General features: G+C 40.6%; 1 protein-coding gene across 3 annotated transcripts in view; it reads left to right on the top strand.

The window, feature by feature from the left end:
- Positions 1-18,953, top strand: part of TP53BP2 (tumor protein p53 binding protein 2) — a 192,825-nt gene extending 173,872 nt beyond the window's left edge. For all 3 annotated transcript variants that reach the window (XM_081218912.1, XM_081218910.1, XM_081218911.1), the window contains 9 exons: positions 1,278-1,391; positions 1,708-1,856; positions 2,625-3,090; positions 4,435-5,210; positions 8,053-8,190; positions 8,894-9,027; positions 11,845-12,011; positions 15,125-15,324; positions 18,009-18,953. In XM_081218912.1, the coding sequence (XP_081075038.1) occupies positions 1,278-1,391; positions 1,708-1,856; positions 2,625-3,090; positions 4,435-5,210; positions 8,053-8,190; positions 8,894-9,027; positions 11,845-12,011; positions 15,125-15,324; positions 18,009-18,050 (2,186 nt within the window). In that variant the 3' untranslated portion in view covers positions 18,051-18,953. The remainder of the gene's footprint in view (positions 1-1,277; positions 1,392-1,707; positions 1,857-2,624; positions 3,091-4,434; positions 5,211-8,052; positions 8,191-8,893; positions 9,028-11,844; positions 12,012-15,124; positions 15,325-18,008) is intronic.

Below are 18,953 nucleotides of genomic sequence, written 5' to 3'. Positions count from 1 at the left end.
TCACAGCAAGTCCTTTTTTTTTTTAATTTAGTTTTTTTTTTTTTAATCCAAGTTTGAGTTTAAAAAGATGTCTTCCTATCCCTTGTTTATGTGGCAATTCTAAGAATCTCCTTGTGTTCTTTGGGGTTAAGAAATGATAATTTTCTTAACCCTAAGTAATATAGGGTTCTGTTCAGGAAATGAAATAAAAGATCAGGTTTTTAAAAACCTGGAAATTGTTTTGAATTCCTTCTCGTTAATAAGGCAGTTTTGATCTGATGTTAATAACTTGAGAACTTTCCTTGTGGTGTAAACACTCCAGATATGTTAGTGGTGTTGTCTCCACAGAGTGCGTGACAGTGGGTCCATTCTGTTGATGATTGGTGTTTGCTATTCGTATGTGTTTCTGTGTGAGAATTTGCCTGATGATAATTTTTAGAATAAAGGTAATAAACATATTGGGAGATAAAAGTGAAAGTAACAGAGGCTTCTTGTGTTAGTGGTCTTTGCATTCTGTGTGTAGTCCTCAGATACTTGGCCGGGGGCGGGGGGCAGGTGCAAGCCAGACTTTTATAATAGGAGGAAAAAATGAAGGAAGAGTTGTAGGAAAAGCAGGGCAAAAAACATCCTTTAATGAGCTTATTAAACTGACCCCTGGAGAAAAAAAAAATAGAATCGTCTCTTTTCCCTAACCACTATACTATCATGTGTAAATAATAGCTAACTTTAAAATTATTTATTATTTTGCAGTAATTACCACTGTGAAGCAGTAATGCTGCATAGTCTGGGTTTTATTGTAGAAAGAGTTAGTTTTGTTTTTTTTTTAAGGAAAAATAAAAGCTATGGCTTGGAAACTTAAATACCAGTGTAGAAAAAACCTGAATACTCTGATTTACCCAAGACTGTGGTCAGAGCCATGGGCTGAAAGTCCGTGTTTTTGCCTTTGTTGTGTGTGCATCACTTGTGGTGGTTATGTAAGACACACCAGCGAGCCCTTGGTCTGCTAGATTGGAAGGCGTTTTCTGGGCGGGATGGTGACGTTTTCTTACCTGGTGAGTAATGCATCCTTGCTGCTTCAAATGGACTTTCTGTTGATGGTGATTAATTTGTTTGAGTCAGCAGGAACACTCTTAAATTTACAAGTATAAAATCTGATGTTTTCTAAGTAAGTTTACTGGGGTTTTTGTGAGTCTGAGATTTAAACCCATTTTTAGAGATTTAACTTCTCAGCAGCAAAGTGAACCATTAAACATCTCCTTAGAATGCTGGGTTATTGCAGTTGCTTTTCTGTGTTCTAGGCTCTAAAATCCACCTGCTTGGCCCTGATTGGACTCCTCCGAATTCAGACCTTTTCTCGAGCCAACAAGCCTCTGCTTCTGTGTCCAAAAGCTCTGGGAACGCTCCAGACCAAGGTGAGGTTTACTTGTGCTGTTCCTGAATATTCTGTTTTGGGCATCTAAAGGTTCTGTGTATTCTTTTTTAGATAGCTTATTTTCTGGTGTGTTAAGACCAGGGACTGTGTTTATTTCCAGAACAGCTTCATTTAGCCAGGGAATTAAGGTACGAGCATTGTAGTGTTGGGTTATCCTTTAATCAACTTAATTTAAGAATAGAAGAGCATTTAGTGGGTATACATTTGAGGAGAGAGAAACATGTGTGAATAAGAACTTTTATTCCAAGCAGTTTGATTATCAGTGTGATTCTTTTTTTTTTCCCTGTCTTCTTCAGCTGATGATGGGGAGGTTCCGCTGAGGGAGAAGGAGAAGAAAGTGCGTCCCTTTTCAATGTTTGACACCGTGGACCAGTCTGCCGCCCCACCCGCCTTTGGTACCCTCCGGAAGAACCAGAGCAGTGAAGATATCTTGCGGGATGCTCAGGTACTCGAGAATATCCCAGTTTTAAGATTTAACGGTAATTCTATATACTTTTTTTTTTTTTTATAAGAGAGAAAGTATTATGCAAGGGAGAGAAAAAAACAAAATCTATCTGGAAGATTAGAAAATACAACAGCATCCTGTTATTTTAAATTCTGTTGCTTGAGTATATTTGTGGTCTCACATCGTACTGGAACATGACTAACATGCTTGCTTCTGGGTCATATTTTGTGTGATTCTCTAAAAAAATACTAGTCCATTGAAGCACATTGTATTTGTGCTGCTCAGTTACCTTGTTTCTTCAACATTTGGAGCTTAGGTCATGTCAAGCAATCTGATGATGAATCTTCCATAACTGTTAGGATCCCAACCTTTGATAACCAGTCTGTGGCTGCATGCTCCAAGTTAGGAGTTTTTTTTAACCACGTGGCCCAGATGGCGTGAAGTTGCGATGAATGAGAACGGTTTTCAGTTATTGGTGCCGTCCGTGAATATGTAAAATGGCAGTTAAAAGTTTTCAAGTGGCCACTTATAGTTGCCCAAATAGGAAGGGGCAATGTGGAGGAAATCGTACGGGGCAGGAATTGTATTGCATTACTGAAGTCCCTTTTACGTGTGATTTAGTTCAGAGATTTAGAAGTTTTTAATGATTTTTAAATGTAGAGGTAGTCTTTTCAGTCTGTACTTAACATTTGTGAAGTTTAGGTTGTCTGGAACATCCTGTATACCCAGTTACACAGTATTTTAATCGGCTGTTGTGTGTGTTTACAGGCTGCAAATAAGAATGTCGCTAAGGTACCTCCTCCTGTTCCATCAAAACCGAAACAGATTAATTTGCCTTATTTTGGACAAACTAATCAGTCGCCCTCAGACATTAAGCCAGATGGAAACCCTCAGCAGTTGTCAGCGGCTGTTGCATCCATGGGAAACAAACCCAAACCAGCAGGGCAGCAGCAGAGGGTCCTGCTGGCTGCCAGCATGCCTTCAGTTGGCCAAGCAGACCAGACCCTTCCTCCAGGTTCTAAGCAAGAAAGTCCCCCTGCTGCTGCCGTCCGGCCCTTCACGCCTCAGCCTTCCAAGGACACCCTCCTTCCGCCCTTCAGAAAACCCCAGACCGTGGCTGCCAGCTCCATATACTCCATGTATACCCAGCACCAGGCTCCCGGCAAAAACTTCCAGCAGGCCGTGCAGAGCGCGTTGACCAAGTCCCATTCCCGAGGGCCCCACTTTCCGAGCGGTAAGATTCTTGGTCTCATCTTCACCTGCGTGGATGCGTTTCCATCCTACACCAGAGCTGCCATCCATCAGTAAACAGCACAGTGACTTGTACCTCTTTTGACGGATGCTTTTGTCCTAAGAGATTTGTTTCATTATGGCTTCTGTTCTTCATGGGGAGTTTAAAAGAGTTTGTGCTAAATGTCAGCTACTGTAGTAGCTGAAGATGGTGGGTGAATAAAATGAAATGTGAGTAGAATGAAATAAATATGAAAATTGATGAATAAAACCTATAGCGATGACATAGCCTTCTGTGTTGAATTTCCTGTGTGCGTTTGTTTCCTGCTCACGGACGAGCTCCTCGGTGAGTGGGGAAAAGTGCCTGCAGGGGATCGCTGCGCAGAGGGATGTGTCTTCACTGTAGGTCTGACCAGATGTTCTTGGTGCATAGAGGATTAGACAGCTGCCTCTGTATATGTTTTTTTTTTTAATGTTCTCTACTATATTTTAAGTTGTTCTAATGAGGACACAGTTGCTAGTTAAATATAAAACACAAAAAGATTACTTTGTGTTCAACATACATAATTTGGTAACTTGTTGGGTTCTTTCTAAGAGTCATTAGCTTATGGGACTGGAATAAAATTCACTGTTTTAATGGAATGAAAATGGCTTTCTAGTTATGAAATAAGCACGTAATTGTGGCCCAGAATGTCATGAAAGTAATTACACAGCAGAGAATTAGTATATATGCTACACCTTACTGTTTTTCATGAGTCTGGTGAAAACTGCTAATATAATCATTTGGGAATTAGATAATGATGTAATCAGAATGTTTAAGGAGAATAGTTTCGGTAAATAGAAGTGGTTATTAATAATTTTGTAAGCCAAATGATTTCTCATATTGATTTCCTTTTGAAAATTGTGAAAGATGGGATAATGCATGTTTAGTTTTAATCTGGACACGTGAAAGGTTCACCAGTTTTCACTGATTCTAAATTGTTTCACATTTTGACGTTTTTTTAATTTATTTTTATTTTAATTTTTTTTTACATTTGACATTTTAAATTTGGATACTACGGTCTGTGATTTCTTACAATTATAATTGACAAGATTTTCTTTCATATTGGTACATAAAATAATGGTACCTCTTTACAATCAATGAGGGTTTTGATTCTGTAATAAGTTTATCATGCAATGATGGAAACCTTGCTTTGTCGTTTGTTATTTTTAAAAATTAGTTGTATTGAAGGGTGTTACGTAATAACTATGAAATTAAAAGAGGCTTTAATTATTGTTAGCTATGTCTGTTATTTGCTAGTTTTGTTTAATTAATACTAATCAGGGCTTTTTTTCCATTTCCAATTAGTTTATGGCAAGCCTGTGATTGCTACTGCCCAGAACCCACAGCAGCTCCCAGAGAACATTTATTCCAATACCCAGGGCAAACCTGGCAGCCCGGAACCTGAAACAGAGCCCATTTCTTCAGTTCAGGAGACCCATGAAAACGAAAGAATTCCTAGGCCACTGAGCCCAACCAAATTACTGCCTTTCTTATCTAATCCTTACCGAAACCAGAGCGACGCTGACCTAGAAGCCCTGCGAAAGAAACTGTCGAACGCACCACGGCCACTAAAGAAACGCAGCTCTATTACAGAGCCAGAGGGTCCTAATGGGCCGAATATTCAGAAACTTCTGTATCAGAGGACCACCATCGCTGCCATGGAGACCATCTCCGTCCCGGCACACGCATCCAAGTCCACTTCTGGGACTGCCAGCCCGGAAAGCCCGATGGAGACCCAGAATCCATATTTGCACGTGGAGCCAGAGGAGGAGGCGCTCCCTCTGGCCCCTGAGCCGGTATCCCCGGGGGAAGCAGGGAGCGCCAGTACAGAGAGCAGTGACCTGCCCGCTCCTTCTCCAGGCCTTGAGTATGAGCCTGAAGGAGTCCCAGACAGCAGTCCAAGTTTCCAGAACAACGTGGAAGAGCCAAACCCAGAAGCTCCCCCTCTGCTTGACGTGTACCTCGAGGAGTACCCCCCCTACCCACCCCCGCCGTACCCGTCTGGGGAACCAGAAGGCCCAGGAGAAGACCCTGTGAGCCTGCGTCCGCCTGAGATCACTGGGCAGGTTTCTCTGCCTCCTGTAAGTACTGTGGTGTCTTGTGGTCACTGCAGAAACCCTTTGTCTTGTCACAGCTTTCTAGGTGGCTAGTTGTCACTACTCAGTGAAACACCAGTGAGTACTTACACCCGGCCTTTCACAAAAGATGGTCTGTGTTTAAACTGCCTACTGTAGCAAATGTGTTCCACAGCTTGCCCTTTATTTTACAGTTCCCTTGGCACAGAGTGGATCTTATAAATGTTATCAATACGCAGTATATTCAGCATCACAAACATTTTAATCTGGGGGGAAGAACCCCTTTCTTTATGAAGGAAACAAAGTTTTGCTCTCATACCTATAAACACCATGTTTGCTGTTTCTTCTCTAGCTGGTGTCACATATTACGGAAGGCAACACTGGGAATGAAAAGACGTGGACTTGGAACTTTCGGTCACTAGTTTAGCTCTGTGAAACCGGGCAGATGGTTTCACTTCTCTCATTGGTGATATCACTCTTTCACACTTCTCTTTTTCTAGCAGTGAAATTTATTTTCAATGTCATATTTAGGTGGAACCTCAAACTTCCAATGCTGATAAAATTGGAAGGGTTCTGGATGAAATGGGGGCTGGGGGAGGTAACTGAGCAGAGAGTGGGGTGGACCCTCTTTACCTCTTCCTCTCCTTCAGCCTGGTTTGAAGTCTCTGGGTATCATGGCGATCCCTCAGGTTTCCTTGTGCTCTGACATTAAGTTATTCTATTTCAGTACTTGTAATTGGTCCGTTCATATTTTCTACTTCTTCCTGGTTCAGTCTTGGAAGATTGTACCTTTCTAAGAATTGGTCCATTTCTTCTAGTGTGGACAGTCATTTTATTGGCATGTAGTTGCCTGTAGTAGTCTCTTATGGTCCTTTGTATATCTGCGGTGTCGGTTGTAACTTCTCCTTTTTCATTTCTAATTTTGTTGATTTGGGCCCTCTCCCTTTTTTTCTTGACGAGTCTGGCTAAAGGTGTATCAATTTTGTTTATCTTTTCAAAGAGCCAGCTTTTAGTTTCATTGATCTTTTCTGTTGTTTTTTCTTCGTCTCTAGTTCATTTATTTCTGCTCTGATCTTTATGATTTCTTTTCTTCTGCTAACTTTGGGTTTTGTTTATTTTTCCTTCTCTAGTTGCTTTAGATATAAGGCTAGGTTGTTTGAGGTTTTTCTTGTTTCCTGAGGTAAGTTTGTATCACTGTAAACTTTCCTCTTAGAACTGCTTTTGCCGCGTCGCATAGGTTTTGGATGACGCTAAGTTATTCTAAAGCTTTGTATATTTTGCCTTGGGCGTGTCTTCTGCACTCCTTCCAAATATTAAGCTTTTCTTTGGAAGTTTTTTATGTCACTTTGAAATAGGTGAGAGAAGATCAGAATCCCAAAATGTCTTTAAAGTTGGTTTTTTCAGAGTTTAGTTTGAAGTCTTTTTGTTTCAGTAGGAAGCCAAGCTATGAATTTTTAAAACCTGGGCAAAAGCACAATAGCATATTGTAAGGATTTTTTTTTAAGTGCTTTATATGTTTGATCCCTTATTACATCTTTTAGATCTGGTAGAAGTCAAAGATAATGATTATCCAAAGTTGCCTCAACTACTAGTTTACAGTCGACATTTGTTTAAAAATTCTATATGGTAAACATTGAATTCTAGTGAAAAAAGTTTTAAAATAGAGGTTAACACTTTTTTAACAATTCTGTGCTTCTCCGTCCTGAGGCGTGATTCTCTTTGAGTTAAACATGTGAGATTCTGTTATTCTCTTTCTGGGAAGGTGATCTATAAACATTTTCCTTCTTGGTTCAAGTGAAATAGAAGCCACTGTCTCATACTGTTGTTTGAAAGTGGGTATGATTGTACTGTTTATGAGTTGTATTATCTCAGCCATGTAATATTTACTCTTGTTTTCTTTTTTTCAAGAGACAGAAACATTTTAGCCATTGTACATTTATGAAATACATTCATTGCTACTTAACGTTTTTCAAAACTCAATAGTTTTCCACATCCGAGATAAAATAAAGAGAAGTATGTGCAGCATATCACACCCTAGGAAATGTTTCCACTCTGTTGGCTGTGTTTAAGAAACCTGTCTTATAGGATGTTAGATCTAGTTTTAACATTTGCCTTATTTTTTTAAGCCTGATGTATTAAAATGTAGAAAAGATGGTTAATTTACCCATGTGTCTTGGAGTACAGTTAAATTTTTAAATATAAAATAGTGATAGCATTTTAAGACTTGTAGGACTCCCCCCTGGTATGTCTAAGACAGACTAATAATCTTTATTTTTTACCTTCATAATATGCTCCACTCCCCTTCCCCCAGGAGGCATTATGTTGGATATGGTTAAAAGGAGGGGCTTTGAAGAAGCCAGATTCCTTGGATTTGGATTCCAGCTCTGATGTTTACTGGCTGTGTGCCTCAACTCCCTTATCTGTAAAATGGGATAATAGGGTTTTCAAGAGGAATAAATGAATAATCGTTCAATAAATGTCAGCTCTCACAATTCTCAGCTTGTGCTCTTGCCCAGTTTAATAATGTGGGGTTAGTGCTACTGTATTAGGTAATTAAAGACCAATCTTGGCTAATTTTGATCCTTGACGGAGAACCAGCCTACTTCCTACTGCAGATTATACTTTTAGCACGTGTTACCCAAATGTAGTTTTCACTAGGCTTTAAAGAGTTAGGTTCTTCCCACTTAGTTACGTGGGTTTATTCATTAAGTGCTAAATATATATATATATGTATTTTCAAAGTTCCTTTTACTATCTCAGCTGAGATATTATTCCTCCCTTTTTGTTGCTTTTTGGTCTCTTGCTTAGACCGGGATCCTTAACCTTCTGTGCATTTATGCTTTTGCAGGGCAAAAGGACAAACTTGCGTAAAACTGGTTCAGAGCGGATTGCTCATGGAATGAGGGTGAAATTCAACCCCCTTGCTTTACTCCTAGATTCCTCTTTGGAGGGAGAATTTGACCTTGTACAGAGAATTATATATGAGGTACGATTGAATTAGTACATTTCTTATATACCACCTTGTATTTTGTTTTAAAGCTCTAATCAGAAGGCTACTGTAGGGAAACTGTACTTTTGCACTGTTTTCTCTTTTGGGAGGTGGGGTTGTTGAGAGGAACTCTTGAGCATGCTCCAAAACCAGCTTCTCTGTTTTAAAGGTGTGGCTGTAACACTTTCAATAAATAGTGCGGAAGTTCAGTTATTCACTGGGGGTACTTTCCTTAGGGACATCCTGACCCTCCTTTAAAAGTTGCTCAAGTATGGATTTGTACTCTGCAGTGTTAAATTACAGATGTGGTCCCTACTTTTCAGAAACCTGCTCTTTAAAATATTTTTAGTTGACCTTTCTTCCCTTCCATGGCAAATGTGACTTCTCCTTAGATGCTAATCTGTGGTGGAAAGTTGGAGGATAAATAAACAAAAAATGACTGTAAGGATATATAGTTTCTGGGACTTCTTCAGTTTTTAAAAACCTTTTTATAGGGAGTGCCTACTTAATGTCATATTTCTAGAACTGTACTTGGTATAGTTTTCTTGGCTCCTGAAGGTTTTAATTATGTTTGAAAAAAAACCAAAAAGACTACAAGAGTCTCTTTCAATTCTCTTGATCCTAGAGCCAGTTAATAGTTGACAGTTAAGGTGACAAAAAATTTGAGTGATGATCACCCTTGTTCTTATTGATGTTACAGGTTGATGACCCAAGCCTGCCTAATGATGAAGGTATCACAGCTCTTCACAACGCCGTGTGTGCAGGACACACAGAAATTGTTAAATTCCTGGTACAGTTTGGTGTAAATGTCAATGCTGCTGACAGTGATGGATGGTAAGGTTTTCTTTTAAACTCCACTCAGACTTCAATTGTATCTGCTGCATAGGCAACGAATGAGCAGTGTTGTAGATGCTGTTAGAAGGGAAGAAGTATGTCAGTGCATGTGCTCATGCTGCTTGTAATCTAGAAGGAGAGACGTGGGAGACATTTTTAAGGAATTAATATGTCTTCATGTAATAGTCATCTCACTCCCACTCTGGAAGCAGATGGAGTTTTATTTTATTTTTTTATATAAAAAATTTTTTTTCGGCCACACTGCATGGCTTATGGGATCATAGTTCCCCAACCAGAGATTGAACTTGGGCCCTTGGCAGTGAGAGTTTAGAGTCCTAACCACTGGACCGCCAGGGAGTTTCCCAGATGGAGTTTCAGAAGTTTCGTAGTTAAATAATAAAAATAAGAAATGTCCCAAAGTGGTACACAGTTCATTGGCATGCTTCAGTGAATATGAGAAATGCTGATTTAAGCAGGGTCCCCCCACCTCCCTGAAACTACTGTGTGTCTAAGAGGGGATTATAATTTGTAAACTTCTCCCGATATTTTTGACCGTGGAATCCATTTTTCATGGAGCATCTTGTGGAACTGGTGTGTGGCTAAAACCCAGGAGATATTATTGTAAATGACGAATGTTATTATTCCTAGGATAATGATTTAATGATTATGATGATTAATTAAATTATGATTTAATGATTAATAATGATTCCTAGGAAAGATTTACTTCTTTCTATATGAAAAAAAGTTTTAAAGTTATAATCACACTATATTTACGCAAGTATTTTAATTATGGAAATAATTGTAATATCAAATTTACATGTATACACATATAAGTTGCAGACACCCATATGCATAGGTTTGAAAAAGCCTCATCTCTCACCACATGGCTGTGACTCATTCATTGTGGCTGTCTCCTTCTTGCTAGACGTTTAGATTGCTTTCCAGTTCTTTTGTTTGTTATAAATAATTCTTGGAGAAGCATTTTTGGTTGCACTTTAAAAAAATTGTATTTATAAAAGTAATGTGAGCCCATTGTGGAAAACATACAAAATAGAGAAATAAGAGAAAAACAAGCCATTTGTATCCTACAATCCAGAAGTAAACACCATCAATATTTTAGTATATTTCCTTCAAGTTCATTTATGTATGTGTATATATATAATTTTTTATGCCTATATTTTTTTTTAGTTCAGGTTTTTTCTCAATAGGTTTTCTCAATAGGTTTTTTTTTTTTAGTTGAGGTATAGGTGAGTTACAGTATTATACTAGTTTCAGGTGTATAACACAGGGTCAAAATTTTTATAGATTATACTCCATTTAAAGTTATTAAAATATCGGCTACATTCCCTGTGCTGTACAAAATATCCTGTAGCTTATTTATTTTATACATAATAGTTTGTACCTCTTAGTCCCAGATCCCTGTCTTGATCCCTTCCTCGCTTGGCTTTCCCCACTGGTAACCGCTGATTTGTTCTCTGCATCTGTGAGTCTGCATGTTTTGTTCTCTTCATTCATTTGTTTTATTTTTCAGATTCTACATATGAGTGATAACAAACAGTATTTGCCTTTTTTATGCCTACTCTTTTAGTTTACCTTAACAACATAAGCAGAACAAATTGTTAATGTGTCACAATGTCTTTGTTTCCTAATATTGGGAGTTTAGATTATGTATAATTTTTTACTATTAAAAAAATTAAAAAGTCTGTAGTAATATTCACCAAATTATTAGTGATAGTGGTTGGGATGTGGGGGTTGGGAAGTAAATTTCTTTTGTGAAAGATCCAAGTGGAATAACACGAAAAGGGGAGGGAAGAAAAGGGTAAAGAAATCTCATGTACTTCAGGGCTTGATTAACGTCCTCCAGCCCATCTTCTGAGTTTGGGCAGTGGTCCCGGCTCTTCCACCTTTACCATGAATCTGGAGTCATTTATAATACATTATAAAACGTTTGAGATGGTGGAGAAGATTCTTCGTCATGGTATTCCTAAGTTCCTGCTAACCAGTTGCTAATATAGATTGAAATGTGTATTTTCCAGTCATTTTTCTGGTCTGAATTGAATTGGCAATTTATTTTTATTTTTTTTATTTTTATTTTTTTTTGCGGTACGCGGGCCTCTCACTGCTGTGGCCTCTCCCGTTGCGGAGCACAGGCTCCAGACGCGCAGGCTCAGCGGCCATGGCTCACGGGCCTAGCCGCTCCATGGCATGTGAGATCTTCCCGGACCGGGGCACGAACCTGTGTCCCCTGCATCGGCAGTCGGACTCTCAACCACTGTGCCACCAGGGAGACCCTGAATTGGCAATTTTTTTTCCAATTAAAATTGAATTAGGATCAAAAAAATGTTGGGTAAAGCTAGTTCTTTATGTGCAACTTAATTCCTTCAAAATTGGTGGTGATAAAGGGACATTTACAGGCATGTGTTTTGAGGGGAGGCCTATTATTTAAAGACATTATGTCCTCCATCCTGGCGGAAATCATCAGACTGGATGCTCCAGAACATGGAACTAAATATATTCTATCCTGCTTTAGATCAGTATACAAATTGCATGTCCTTTCACTCATGTCCTTGATCCCTCTCACCCGCGGTGCTGCCCTGGCCCCAGTGCCGTCCCGACATTTTTCTTTGTGGCTGGAATTCTCGGATGGGCTCAAGCATCTATGTTTAACTCATTTTTTAAAATCTGTGAGAGCGGTTTTCAGGAGAAAGGGCCTGGTGGTTGACAGGCTGGAGAGCTCTCTCTGCGGATGCCGTGTTGTGGGAGGTGTCGTCCCGTGTAGGAAGGCACCCCCAGCCCTTGCTGTGTCCTTGTCCACAGGACCCCGCTGCATTGTGCTGCGTCCTGTAACAGCGTCCAGGTGTGTAAGTTTTTGGTGGAGTCCGGAGCCGCTGTGTTTGCCATGACCTACAGTGACATGCAGACGGCTGCTGATAAATGTGAAGAAACGGAGGAAGGCTACACCCAGTGCTCGCAGTTTCTTTACGGTACGGAACAATTCGATTTACGTGCACTGATTACTGCATTCATTTATCCTTTATCTCTAGGGGATCGTTCCAAAGGGTTTTTATTATTTGGGAAAGCATTTTGTGTTGTACATAGTCCTGAGCATTGAAGATAGGGCAGCCTCGATCACAAACGTGAATGCAGCTTTTGTGTGTGCCTAGAAGCGGCTGTTATCAGGGACATCTTCAGAGACAAAAGACAGTGATGCAGCCTTGGACCTAGCGGGGTTAATAGCTTTTGACCATCGAAAGATCCTCTAGTAAGACTTCAGTACTTAGCGAGTGATGCTGTATCTGTGCAAATAAGTAAACAGAACCCCCCCCCCCCCCCCCCGCCCCGCACCAAGATGAGCAAGAGAAATGCAGGGTTGGAATAAGAATCCACAGATCCAGGTTTTCCTGCTGAATCAGACTTGTCGCAGAGGAAAAGAAAGGCAACACCATATTTTAGGACTGATTTTTTTGACTCTTTTGTTCTCTTGTTTTTGCGTTTATGATTCTGATGCATCCCATCAGCTCTGTCCCTAGAGAAAAAAGGACTTGAAGTTTTAGACGGATATATGTTGATTGGCACTGTTATTTACAAGGACAATTTTTTTTATTTACAAGTCTTAGAAGTTGAGGTTAATGTTTCTTTTTAGTCTGGCTTGAGAGAAATGGAGAAGGGGAAACGACAGAGACAAATGAGGAGGTACGTCCCAGGACCCCAGACCACTCAAGCATCAGGCATGGAAAGATGCCTGAGGTGAAACGTCTTCTCTGTTTGACTGTTTTCCGAGTCTCACTAGGCCTGTTTTCAGGCTCTCGGAGAGAAGGGAGACGGGTCAGAGGGAGAACCACAGACCGCAGGTTCTCTTCTTCATCTCTCAGCTCTTAGGTTTTATCGTTGATATTTATGAACACTCTGTTATGTTCTGAACTCTACATCAAAGAATAATTTTGACATATGAACACATTTTGAAATCAGTATCTTATATTAATATGTATTTTGTTACATTAAACGTATTGGCGATCGAGCTATATGTAAGTATGGGATATGATTTTTTTAAAAACATTTAGGGACATTTGATCAGAGATTCTTTAAATTTATGAAATACATCGTGGATACTGAGAGCATTTCTGACATAGATGTGCCGTTTAAGTCATGATGATACTAGATTAACACAGTGAAACATCCGGGTATCCAGCTTGGGAAACAGGACATGAGCTCTGTCTGCCGTCAGCAGGGGCCCTGCCCTGACGTAGCTCCTGTCACATCTGTGGTGACGGCCCCCTTGAATTTCTAAAAATAGGTATGTCACCTCTGTATGAATCCTACAACTGAAATTGTTTAGTTCTGCCCGTTTTTGACCTTCATATAAAATAAACCACACTGGTGATTCTGTGGCTTGCATTTTTCATTCACCATGGTTTTTGAGATGCATCTGTGTTGCTGCGTGTAGCTGTTGTTTCTTTTCACTGTGCTACTGTTCCATTTTGGGACTCTGCGACAATTTATCTTTCCATTCTACTTTTGGCAGATGTTGGGTTATTTCCTTTATTTATTTATTCATTCATGCATTCAATTATAAACATGGCTTTGGCCACCATTTTTGTCCTTAATTTCTGGTGTCTCTCTAGAAGTAGAATAGCCAGGTCACAGGAATGCACGTCAAGCAGAGAGTACCTTTTGCTCTGTGTTCTCTTTGACCTTTGGTGGATTTGGAATCCTGTCTCATTGTGCCTTTAGTTTGCATTTCCCAAACAGCCAGTGAGATGGAGCATGTTTTTAGGACCCTCAGAAACTTTTGAAAATTGTTGATTCATAACTCTTAGTTTGGTAAATAGCAAAGTAATGAGAAATTGTCTTCCATGCCTATTGGTTTCCTGGAAATGAGACTCAAGTTGTTATGTGGAGTGCACCATTCTGATCCCAAACAGATAACGAGTCTGGCGTGCTTTAAAACTTGGTGGAATTACAGTTACATCAAGTATAACTTGAAAGTTGGAAATTTACTTGTCCCCATGAGTAGAAACCTGACCATTTAGATAGGTAGAGCCTTCTTTTGGAAAAGAACAATTTAATTTCTTGTTTTGCCCAGAGTGAGAGGTAGTGTGTGCTATGTCATATTAATTGACACAGGAAAAATAAGTTCATAATAATTTAGGGTCGCATAAGTTGAGAAACCCAACTGTTCACAGGCAAGCAGGTATTTTCCTGGCTTTTCTAAAAAGGTGACAATGATAATGACCTCTGACTTGCTCAGGACATTGTTGTCTAATTCTTCCACCCCTTACCCCATGTTGCCTGCCTGTTGATGATTGTGACTGCTTATTAGCGTCGCCTTATAGGATAGGAAGGTATAAATGGAGAAAGGTAAAACCTAAAGCCGTAGTTTATTTGCAAATCTGTTATTAACTCTGGTAAGAAGTGGACATTTGGGGATTTTTTTTCCTTCCCCAGTTTGTGGATTTCAATATCTTTTAGAATTCTGATTCTTATGGTTTTAGAGTTGACTATATGTGAACTTTTATATCCTGTCTAATATACCTGGCCATATTTCTATGTTCTAACATTTTCTAATTTTTTTTCTTTTATCTTTCCCTATTTGGAAATTGATAGAGACCACTTTAATAGGCACAACACTCTGGTCATTTTTCTCTGTCTGCTTTAAGTTTTAGGTAAAGAACAAAAATGATTCCAGAGTTCCTTGGTGATTACACTTAGTGAATAGGCTAAAACTGGACAGATGTTTCATTAACTTTTTTAATATCCTAGACTGGAACAGTTCTTTTTTTATTCCTGGGTTTGTAATCGTTTTGTATTCTGAGTAAGAGAAGTTTTGAGAGCTGCTTATAAGGTGTTGGTTAGTTTTTAGAGCTGGTTTACAGATGACAGCGTATGTTACCTTGTCTTTTATGTGTTCCCTCTCCACGGCTGGCCTTCCTCTGCTCCCCCTGGCCCCGGGAAGTTTATTTATTGAATGGTTAATGTAGTAGTTCTGCCATTCCAGCAGGTCCCCATTTCTTCTCATTTGGTTTTATCGAGTGACAAGTTCTGAGCGTGGTATCCTCTGAGTTACATGTATTCTGTTCTGTATCTTACATGACTTCAGGAGTTCAGGAGAAGATGGGCATAATGAATAAAGGGGTCATTTATGCCCTTTGGGACTATGAACCTCAGAATGACGACGAGCTACCCATGAAAGAAGGAGACTGCATGACAATCATCCGCAGGGAAGACGAAGATGAGATTGAATGGTGGTGGGCCCGCCTGAATGACAAGGAGGGATACGTTCCACGCAATTTGCTGGGAGTAAGTGAAGGATGTGTTTTTTTTAAACAATTTTTATTTCTTTAATGTTGTATCTATTTTATGTTATTTATTTGTTTATTTTTGGCTGCATTGGGTCTTCATTGCTGTGCGTGGGCTTTTCTCTAGTTGGGGCAAGTGGGGGCTACTCTTTGTTGCAGTACATGGGCTTCTCATTGCGGTGGCTTCTCTTGCTGTGGAGCACGGGCTCTAGGCGCGTGAGCTTCAGTAGCTGTGGCGCGTGGGCTCAGTAGCTGTGGCTCACGGGCTCTAGAGCACAGGTTCAGTAGTTGGGGCGTGCAGGCTCATTAGCTGTGGCTCGCGGGCTCTAGAGCACAGGCTCAGTAGTTGTGGCGCATGGGCCTAGTTGCTCCGTGGCATGTGGGATCTTCCTGGACCAGGGCTCGAACCAGGGCCCTGCATTGGCAGGTGGATTCTTAACTACTGCGTCACCAGGGAAGTCCCTGGATTTGTTTAAGTCAGGATTTCCGAATCTGCTAGGGAGCTTGAATGGGGCACCAGAGACAAGATTCTTTGTTCTTTCTCTACCGTTGGATTTTAAGTTTCATAAAAACCAAGAAAATAATCAAATCATATCAGCACATGTAATCCGATAACATGTCTATATTAGCCTGAAGGGACTGCTGTCAGTGGGCAGACATTCTTGGTGGGGGGAGTATTTTCAGGGAACGGCTAGTATAGTTGGACAGAGTCTAATATACAACAAATGGGAGATACTTTCACTGTATTGTCATCAGCTGTCACACATGTCAGACATGGTCTGTGCCCGCAGAGAGCTTCTGTCCCACTCGAGGCCCTGAACCGGGGCTCTGTCTGGGGTCATCCCGCTGTCCGGACATTACTGTCTGTGGAGCTCGTTAAAATGACCCCGGTGTTGGGATCTGGAGCTTGGATTCTGGCCTGTATCTCCTCCTCCTGACTCTTCTCCTTTGTGGTTTGATGTGCAGTATAAATGACATCATATATCCTGACTGCTGTCTTCCTGGTAGCAAAATTTACTATTAGATAAGCATTTGGGGTTTGGACAATATTCATTCGTGTGATCATACTATAAATGATAAAGAGTAGTGAAACTGAAAAAAACAATTAAGCCATGGAGCCTGTTAAAAAAATCTTTCCAATTACCAGATGAAAGTAGAAACGTAAAGGTAGTTCTCTTTCGAGCCCTCCTGTTTGCTTCTACAAAGCCTCTAGCGCCAGAGAAGCATAATCTCTTGCGTGCAGCCGCTTTCCTTCTTTAATGACCATCAAGAGCAGACAGGCACTTACTTCTACTTTTTGTAATTTCTTATCTGGGAAAAGCTCTACCTCTTAGAAGTAGTTGCTTATTTGAGTCTTAACTTTAATTTTCTGACAAAGAGGTCCAGTGGTGAATGAAACATGGGGAGAATGATTTGTTCCCGAGTGTGGAAGCAGCTGGTCAGAGACCAGGTTCTGCCTCCTGTGTGGCTTTCAGAGGTTCTGGAATCAGTGGACTGGATTGAAGATTTTCATTTTAATCGGACATTTAAATATTCTCGGTTCTTTGGAGATCTTTCCTGGGTAGAAGTGGCCTCTACACAACTTCTTTGGGTTCCTTTTGAGGTTTTTTTTAAAAAAGGAAATTGCGTAAATGTTTTAGTCAGAGGCTCACATACAAGTGTAGAAAATTATATTGGCTAAAATATCTTTCCTCACAGAGAAAAACAACCCTTGATAATAACATTGATCCCTCGGTTAACTTTTCAGTTTTGGCTGAAGTCTGACTTGACTTTCCTTCAGTAAACCTTTTTTTCCCTTTGTCTAGGGGAGGGGCAGGAGGAGGGGCTTTGTTCTGTTTGCCAGTTGAGTGACTAGTTTGACTTGCTCGTGGCTTCATGAACACTCTCCTTGCCCGCTCTTGTTATGGAAAACACAAAACCACCAAATCCTAAAGCAAAAAACTCCACTTATCCTTCCTCAAATCTGTAGACTTTTAGTCTGTGGCATTTGGTTCCTGATAGCCTCAAGTCCCATGACACCGTGTGACGTCCATTGTGAATAAAGTTAAAATAGAGACTTTTTAACCTCTTATCTTTTCCCTTGGAAGGGAAGCTCCCAGCATTGGAGCTTATAGCGTATTGCAAGTCACCTCTAGTCCTTTGTGGTCCTTGTTGGACTTGATTTACAGTTCAGTAGGCTGTGTAGATGGAGTTAATGTTCAGAGCATCCTGGATTTTTTTTTTTTTTCTTTCGGTACACGGGCCTCTCACTGTTGTGGCCTCTCCCGTTGCGGAGCACAGGCTCCGGATGCGCAGGCTCAGCGGCCATGGCTCACGGGCTCAGCCACTCCGCGGCATGTGGGATCTTCCCGGACCGGGGCACGAACCCGTGTCCCCTGCATCGGCAGGCGGACTCTCAACCACTGCGCCACCAGGGAAGCCCGCATCATGGATTTTGTATCACTGCACCATGGCGTTGTCCCTGTTGAGGGAACCCCTGTGACCTTTGAATGTCCTTTGTGCAGGAGTTGGTAAATATGAATCTTTGGGCAGCTCTGGGTGTTTCACATGGCAGAGAGTTCTTTCTTTGGTTTAATTTCTTTCCTGTGACATCAGCACCCGTCCCTACCCCCCATATTTCTTGAAAATGTGTTATACTCCCACGTCTGTGCAGTATATAAATGTTTTTAAAATTCTTCTTTACAGTTATACCCAAGAATTAAACCAAGACAAAGGAGCTTGGCTTGAAACTTTGCACACTTTTAGTTAATGAAGAATTAATCTGTTACCAATAAGAAGAAATAATATGATTGTTTGTGGCAAAAGTTTTGTAAGACTTATTTTAATGACAAACTAACTTGAAAGCAATGAAGAACGGGCTCTGGAAGCAAATGAAGGCTTGGAGCAGTCACTGCTGGTGGAGGATGCCCAGCACGATGGAATGAACGGAGCTTGTCAGGAAGCTGACCACTCTGGGCTGGATACAGGTACTCTGTGTCACACTCCGAAAGATACACGGTGACCGTCCTGTTCTCTGCAAGAAATGGGACCACTTATTGGGCTACTGGGAGATCAGCTTCATGGCCTGCTTAAATGGGCGTTTTTCACTGCCTGCCCCCGTCCCTGTCCTCCCCCCAGAAGGAGCAGTGCCATCATGGTGCCATCTCGATTGTCCCCCAGCACCAGCAGACCCATGGGGGACTCACTTGGAGGCTCGAAGGTGCCGCACACTTGTGTGTCGTCCGTGAAGAACTGTTTGTTGGCTGTCAGTGAGCAATAACTTTATGGTATGAGTCCTTGTAGCGTCATGTATTCAAAATGTTGAAACCACACTACACTACAGGTAATTAGATTTAGACTCTTGTTTTTAGGCTGAAGTTTGAATCTATATTTATTGTCTTTTGTATCTCGGAAATTAGAGACTTGCTATATAGACTTACCCATGATATTTGTCAAGGTCATAGCTGACTTTAAAAACAATTGTAATAAAGGTAAACTTTTTGACTCTAAGCTTTTTACTGGCTTTAGTTTTTTATGTCATGTTCACAGCCTTGTTTAACGTTCCTAAGCCATTGGAATATCGTACCCTGCTGAAAAATAATAAGAATTTTTTTTTACCAGCCATGTGATTAAACGTAAGTATTTCTTTGC

The sequence above is a fragment of the Mesoplodon bidens genome, assembly GCF_964165515.1.
Source record: "Mesoplodon bidens genome assembly, chromosome: 2".
NCBI lineage: Eukaryota > Metazoa > Chordata > Mammalia > Artiodactyla > Ziphiidae > Mesoplodon > Mesoplodon bidens.
The sequence above is the reverse complement of the archived record's forward strand: the minus strand, read 5'-3'. Positions and strand labels throughout refer to the sequence as shown.